General features: G+C 34.8%; 1 protein-coding gene across 1 annotated transcript in view; it reads right to left on the bottom strand.

The window, feature by feature from the left end:
* Positions 1 to 3690: 3690 nt before the first annotated feature.
* LOC123767354 (uncharacterized) overlaps positions 3691 to 8568 on the bottom strand; it is a 126182-nt gene continuing 121304 nt past the window's right edge. The window contains 1 exon segment of the mRNA XM_045756985.2: positions 3691 to 8567. Coding sequence (XP_045612941.2) covers positions 8463 to 8567 — 105 coding nt within the window. The 3' untranslated portion in view covers positions 3691 to 8462.

Here is an 8568-nt window from a genome sequence, read left to right as displayed (position 1 = left end):
CTTTTGGCGGGAACATCAGTGTTGCCACATTGAAATTGAAATTGAAATAAGTTTATTGAGGTAAAATACACACAAAGGGATGAGGTAGCTCAAACTATTCTTATCCCTTTCAGTACATCGTGTTAATACATACATAGACACACATCATAAACAATAAACATATTACCAAACATTCTGAGAGATAAACATACAATTCCTTGTTGCCACATGGTACGCAATACTGCTAATATAACGAATTGTTTATTCACAAATCTATAACTTGAGTTGTTCGATATATATATATTTGTTGTCTGCTATAAAAAAAAACTATTGTGAATATTTTAAGTTAACTTACTAGATCAAATCATTGCAAAAACTAATATATTTCAAACTGCTAAAACACTGCTACATTTTTATTATGCACCCCATACCCATCTTGTGGGCGGTAGTGGAAAGGGTTACAGAGGCACTGCTACATATATCAGATATAATAATAATTCACTGTCTGGGGACAGGAAGCCTGAGTGTATTCACACACGTTAGGCTTTAATCGAGGTCCCCCCCCCAAGGTCGAATTACTGACCCCCGCCCAGCAACCCGACAACAAGCTGACTAACTCTTGAATATCTACTTACTGCTAGGTGAACAGAAGCATTAGGTGATAGGAAATATTTCCTATCTATTTCCTATCTATATATCTATTCCTAAAATATATATATATTATATATATATATATATATATATATATATATATATATATATATATATATATATATATATATATATATATATATATATATATATATATATATATATATATATATATATATGTATATATATGTATATATATGTATATATATATATATATATATATATATATATATATATATATATATATATATATATATATATATATATATATATACTGTGAGGACAAAGAAAAAAAACGAATATATTTGTTTTGATTTAGATTTTTTTTATTCAGGTAAGGGTACATACATAATTTTGGATCTAAATCTAAATCTATTGGTTTGGTTTTGAATTTGGCCAAACCGGAAAACGATTTTTTTACTTATGTTACAAAGACACTAAATTAACCTAACCTTCCTAGGCCTAATGCACGCTACCTGTTGCCTAAAATAAAAATTCAAAATTCAAATTCAAAGACTGAACAAAAGAACAAACTGAACTGTACAGTACATATGTGTGCTATAATAGGCCTAGGAATATTTTTTTTTTTAGCTTCATATATTTTTCGGACTATAAAGGGAATGGTACAAAATCCTACTAATCTAATTGCTTAGTATGTCAATGTTTGTACTATGGTACAAATAGTTACAAAAAGTACTATCTAAACAGCAGGATGAGTTTAAGGTGTACAGATAAATACAAAAATAATATAAAATAAATCCATTTTATAAATATAAAATAAATCAGGTCCGATTAAGACCTTATTCATGTAATGTCAGTTGCCATATAACACGGAACTGTAATACAAGGAACAGCGTTACAGAACAGTAATGCAATATATAATGTATACATTGAACTGTATAACTAGATTATGAGGCTTCTAACTGGCATAGCTAAACATGAATTTGGCGGTTCAGTTCCTGAACCCATTATGCGCGGCTAACCTTTTCTTCCACGTTTAATATGCCCGTATATACCCCCATGATGGGTGTATAGGATGTATGATAAATTACTGAGTAGCTGAATCTATAACAACGCTTTCCCCGATAGTTCCCTTCCCTTCAACCCAATATAAACGGGGCGATGGAGTGGGAAAAGATTAGAGGAACATGTAGCGAGTAGATTATCCCAATAATATACTCGCTCCAAATGCATTGTTAATATTCCTGTCAACCTTTGGAGATGAATGAGGTGAGGCGTTGCCCGGGCAACACGGTGAGGTGTTGCCCGAGCATATAAGCAGCAGAATAGCAAACATTAACGAGAGTCAACTTTCAAGTGTGGTCTAAGAGCAGACACTAAGATACTATATATATATTTGGTCGAATATACAGAAGTACACAGGTGATACTTTGGTGTGAGTTGAGCGCACTGAGCGTCGGTACAGTATCTCGCAAGTGTCTGCTCTTAGACCACACTTGAAAGTTGACTCTCGTTAATGTTTGCTATTCTGCTGCTTATATGCTCGGGCAACACCTCACCGTGTTGCCCTGGACAACGCCTCACCTCATTCATCTCCAAAGGTTGACAGGAATATTAACAATGCATTTGGAGCGAGTATATTATTGGGATAATCTACTCGCTACAGAGGTTATCATATCTCCCCTTACTCTTCTGTCTTCTAGGGATGTGAGGTTTAGCTCCGGTAGCCTTTCATCGTAGCTCATATCTCTCAGATCTAGGGCTAATCTGGTGGCATGCCTCTGAATCTTCTCTAACTTTGCCTTGGGTTTAACTAAGTATGGACTTCAGGCTGGAGCTGCATACTCTAGGATTGGTCTGACACACATGGTATTCAAGGTCCTGAACGATTCCTTACACAAGTTTCTAAAGATAGTTCTTATGTTGGCTAATCTAGCATATGCTACTGTACTCTCCTAGTTGTGCTTGCAGGGGTTGAGCTTGGCTCTTTGGTCCTGCCTCTCAACCATCAATCTACTGGTGTACAGATTCCTGGGCTTCTCGAGCTCTATCATACCTACATTTGAAACTGTATGAAGAGACACTAATAGGTGGAGAGAGAGACCGCCATCACATCACTTCCTAGTCCATTTCATTTACTGACTACTCTGACATTGAAAAAGTGGCAAGTGCTGTGTAATTACCTAAGTGTAGTTACAGGATGAGGCTACACTCATGGTGTCCCGTCTTCCCAGCAGAAATAATCAAATCCTCAGGAGCCTTGATGAGGGTTCGAACCTATGCTGCTGGAGGTTCTCAGATGAGCTCTAGTCAACTGTACCACAACATGGTAATTTTTTATTTATTTAATTTTACTTATTTATAATAATTTATTATTTGTGTGTGTGGCACTTGCAGGTAGTGTCTCATTTTGGTGGGTGGGGGAAGATTGTGACTCAAATATCCAAGAGTCTGGAAAAAAAAAACTTTATGCTGGGAAGTGATGTTGCTTTCGCAGTGAGTAGGGCATTTCACTTGTACAGTGGCTGGTCTTCTCTCACAATTTAGTTTTATTTGTTTTACTTTCTTGTAGTTGTGGAGTACAGTATTTTGAACATATACTTCAGCTTTGTGTATTTGTGTCACTTGTAGTGGCTGGTCTTCTCTCGATTTAGTTTTATTTGTTTTATTTTCTTGTAGTTGTGGTGTACAGTATTTTGAATATATACTTCAGATTTGTGTGTATTCTTTTATCAGTATTGTACAGGTATTTTTATTTCATGTTTTAAGTTTAATGTTTTTGTATATGTTAATTATGTTTTATTTATCACATTTGGCACCACCAAACTTGCTGATAAATATAACTAAAAATTATATGGTAATTTTTCACAAAGCTTCCTGTTGAAGCAGGAATAATGTTACTGTACTGTATAAAGAATAAAATATACATTAAAACCCCTCCTCAGACAAACCGAGACACTTCATAAATTGTGTGCGTCTGTCTTCAATTTAGCCACTAAGAACAAGTAATTGGTTTTCAAGTATGCCACAAGGAGTTGCATAGTGCCATAGTTATCAGCGAGTGAGTGTTTATAATAGGGACATAAGTAAAATAAGTAATAATATAGTATTCTTAATCTTTATTGTTTACATAAGAAACACAGAAAGAGCCAGTCATGAGCACTTGACCAATAGATTTTCTTCGATAAACACGCTCGGATAAACAAGATTATCAACAACCTGGGTGATGCATCAGGTGCTCTCCTCCCAGCTAGCAGGTAGGAAAGAGCACTAGTGGTGTTAGGGACAACCTCTGTACTAGTCGCAGGTTTGGAAGGGGGGGATGCATGTATGTATGTACACATTTATGCACAGTTACATATTGTATACAGTATTAGTGTGTCTCGAGTGTGGCCCTGCTTTATGCCTCTGTGAACAAAGGTAACTACTATCTGGCACTCCTTTCTAGTGAAAAATGTCAGTTTGACTTCGTGAGCACTGCACACACTACTGACATTGTATGGGGTGTAAAAAATAGTGTTCAGTCTTAAAATAGTTTGATAAAATACTAGAAACTACCTTACTCACGTTATGCTTATAGAAAAACTAAATGCTGTACAGTCTAAAATCACAGTAGCATTAAAATATCCATTGGTAAACGAGTAAAATAAATAATTGTGGACATTAACAATCACTTTATCTAGGAAATACAGGACAGATAATACAAAATAAGGTTGGTTATTCCCACAAATATATATAATATATACATACACATAGAGGTATGGACACAGACTCAAACCGGGTGAGAAGCAGACTAAACCTTGACGAATATAGCCTTGCTTATTAGTCTCTCAAGGTTATAATGAATGCTTGCTGCTATTCCACCACATCAGTTAGAAGCTCTAAAAAAAATACCCAAATGTTAAATATTTTAACTTTCTTTACGTTTCAATATGTACAGCAATTATTTCTACCGGAAACAGAGCTCGTCCATACTCCCCTTATTAACCATGTTCAGAATATTATGTATCCAAGATTGCATCCAGATTTGTTTGTATGACATATTTTGATGTTAATAGTTTAGAAGTTATAATAATTTAAAAAAAAGGTATTTATATACAGTAATGTGAAATATGTTGTCATAAGAGAACCAATGTATTATGAGCTTGAATATGGATAGCTGACCAGTATGTGGTGTCTGGTGCATGTATGTACTGTATTGTCGTTGTGTACGTGTCTGGTGCATGTATGTACTGTATTGTCGTTGTGTACGTGTCTAGTGCATGTATGGACTGTATTGTTGTTGTGTACGTGTCGGGTGCATGTATGTACTGTATTGTCACTGTGTACGTGTCTGGTGAATGTATGTACTGTATTGTCATTGTGTATGTGAACGACTACATGCCCAAGGGGTAATTCATACATCCAGCTAACAATATCACTGTGTTTGTGGTAAGCATCTCGGAATTATTATCTTTATAAGTACAGGTATATATTTATCGGTTTTTGTTAATTATGTGGAAGAAAACGGATGGTTAACATACCAGTGCTAAACTGTGAAAGATGAATAATAATAAAAATAGACAAGTAGATCTGATAGATCAAGCTGTTCATATTAGTTTGAAGCAAAAATCTTAGTTTTGAGTAAAATGTGTCAATTATATTTTATATGAAGTTTTGAATACTGTATTTAGTTTGCATTGATGAAAGTCATTGTATGATTTGTTAAGACATCAATTTGAAATGTAAGTTGAAAATATTTTTAAAATTTTGTTTAAAAAGTTTAACTATCATAATTATACTAGTGTCTTACAATGTTTTTGTTTTGCATGAAGAAATGTAGAATAGAGTATAAAGAATGGGTAGTACTCCATAGTACAGTACAGTATTTATGTATGTAACCCAAACATAAAATTTAAGTTTCAAATTTCATGGCATCATTAATATTTAATTTTCTTTTCAAAGATTTGGATAGAATATCATGTTTGATTACAAATAAGCTTTCTAATTAACCTCTAAATACAGATTTAATACACCAATGGAATCATATGGAAAATAAGACAGAGCAGTAGGCCTATACGCCCATGTGATGCAGAACTTTCTTACACTAGACCTTTATTAATTGTTTATCTGGTGGAGGCCTGGTTGACGACTGGGACGTGGGGACGCTAAGCCCCGAAAAACACCTCAAGGTAAGGTATTCAACCAGTTCTTAAAACATACACTGCTCATATTGCCATATGCAATTGATCCTCAAAGCTTTTCAATACCTTTTTTTTTCCATTTGCACCTGGATGTATGACTTTAAATAGTTAAGCAGTTTAAGGGTTAAACCTGAAAATACGCCCACATCTCTATTGCTTCAATTCTTCTGTATATCCCTTCCAAATCAAGCTTGCCCAATTTGAGTCCATTGTTAAGAGTCTGTACAGCTTCACCTAATTGAGGAGCAACTAGGGTTGTGGTCGTTTAGTGATAGGAAACCGAGTATCACTGCAAGCAAGGGCTTGGCAAGGTTCATATTTGCTTGCCATAATAGTTTAAAAAATCAATTATATTGCAGGATGTGTGTGTGTATATGTACAAAAGCATATGTTTAGTAGTGCAAATTATTTACTGCAGGATGTGTGCATGTGCTCAATTATTATGTTTTGATTTTTTTAAGAAAGAGTTATCGGAACTATTAATAAGGCCAGATCATAAGACTTTGATCTCTATCTAGAGTGATAATTAAGTTTGTGTGTATTCAGATCCTATGTATACCTGAAGTAAAAACTACTAATTATGCTTCAAGGGGTGTACGAGTTTATTCATGTAAATAAAGCATCCTGAGTAATAAGTGAATATTCCTGAGTATATTAGGTAATTAATACCTGTGTCCTAAGCTATACAGGTGTGCTGTATGTTTCTTGGGCACAGCGGGGATTACGAGGGACATCTCCTGCTGGCTGCTCCCGAGGAACGGCTGCAAGATATAAATAGGTCTGCCTTGGGTTTCATGGAGGATGGTTTCGGAAATTGGTTTCCTCGGGTTAAGTGTTGTTAAATAATTATTTTCAAGCAAAGCTATAACAATAGCCAAGTGTCAATATCAAATGTGAAAGTTTCTCTACATGTGATTTATTTAAGAGCACACGCAGCAAAAGGATTCTGCACATCTTAGTTACCATTTGCTATTCCTTGTTAGATAATGTGCAATAATCTATAACAAAGCTAAAAAAGTGATACATGTGTGATCATTTTTGTCCCTAATTCTAAATAAAAATAGAAGTAATGTACTGTATTCTTTTTTACACGGGTGGGTACAGGAGAAAATGTCTTCCGACTTTTGTTAATAGTCTTAAGAACGTTCCCTTCTCATTGCTCATCTTGAACCTTGCCAACTATTTTTTCCTGGGACATGACCTGCCAATTGGCTTACAACCAGGCTCCCAGTTATTGCTGGGTGATTATGGACAAATAGTTAAAGATTAGCCCCCAATCAACCCTCCTTTTAAAAACAAAAAATACCCAAATTGTACCAGTTGTCATCAATTCCTATGGTTGAGCCAAGGAAGAACGTAAATGGTAACTTGAGTGTGGAAAGACATAAATGTCAAATCCAACACACCTGCAGAATACTTGAATAGCTCGTCTCAACTTCATAGAGACGAGCCATTATTTAACTTCGGAGGAAACTGCTGAAATCCGTTCAATTTGTGGCCTCGAGAGATCCTCAGGCTTACTCTACTGAGTGGAGCTGTGGCTTCCTTGTGTCTGAAAAGCTTCTATGTGCAGGCAAAATATTCTCATTTGCTTGTCATAAAATATTAATGCAATGAACATTGCAGGTATAATTACATTTTATGATGAACAAACAACACATCAAGAAATGGAGAAACGACAATGTTTCGGTCTGTTCTGGACCATTATCAAGTCCTATAATAGAGTGTGGAAGAGAGATTTTCCGATGTGTGGTGTGGTCATCATATCTTCAGCAATTTTATTGTGACTGCCTGCATAATTACATTTTATTTCAGATCGTATTTAACGAGATGTGGTTAACTGTAAGAAGTCTACAAACTAAAGGAATTTTTGTTTTGCAGGGAAATTGTATTGATGTTATTGACTTATTATTTTATTTGTTAATATGGCATAATTTTGTAATATTAGAAAGTAAGTGATTATCAAAGAGGTTACCAAGCCGGGAAGATTATTTGTAATACTGTATTTGAAAATAATAGCGTATGTTGTCTTGATTTGAGAATAATGTATTATGACGGAGTTACGGTATAACGCACAAGACCTCTCCTTGCAGTAGAGCCTCGGCAAATGGTTTAAGATTAAATACAATTGTCATAAGAAATTAAACCCTTAAATGTGCCCCCTATGATTTAAATGACTCATCACTATACATCAAAGTGCTGTATGAGTATCACAATTCTTGCAGCCTTATGCAATAGCTTGTAATCCTGAGAAAGCATTTTGAATAAGGGTTCAATATTGAACCCTTATTCAAAACGACATTGAATGAAATATCAGAGTTAATGTTTGTAAAATGGATTGCAGAGGATTTGAAAGGGCTCCATAAGACTGTACAGTACTGTGGTCCATGGTTTGAAATCCTCTGTGAATTGATTTGACATATTGTTCTTGATCATTTTTGAAGGATTATCCTTGAGTGACTGGCACTAGTCATGCAATGTTTGACCTTAGCCTAATAATGGACATAAGATTTACATCTAATTTCATGAAAATATCAAAATATTTACATTTATATTCACTTTATAAAGATATGAATACAAAAAACTTCCAATTATTTTTATAAAGTACTGGACTTTATTTCAAACAAAAACAGTTTTAGATAATTCCCTGATACTAATATTATATACTGAAAGTCTGACATGTTTAATTCAGTATCGGTATAATGATGTTCTGCGAGTGAGTGGTGAGATGGTGGAAGGGTAGCGCGGAGGGTCCAAAGTTGAGTAATTGTAGCGGGACGTTGATGAGCCGAAG

Source organism: Procambarus clarkii, chromosome 74 (assembly GCF_040958095.1).
Source record: "Procambarus clarkii isolate CNS0578487 chromosome 74, FALCON_Pclarkii_2.0, whole genome shotgun sequence".
NCBI lineage: Eukaryota > Metazoa > Arthropoda > Malacostraca > Decapoda > Cambaridae > Procambarus > Procambarus clarkii.
This window is presented reverse-complemented; position numbering and strand designations above follow the sequence as displayed.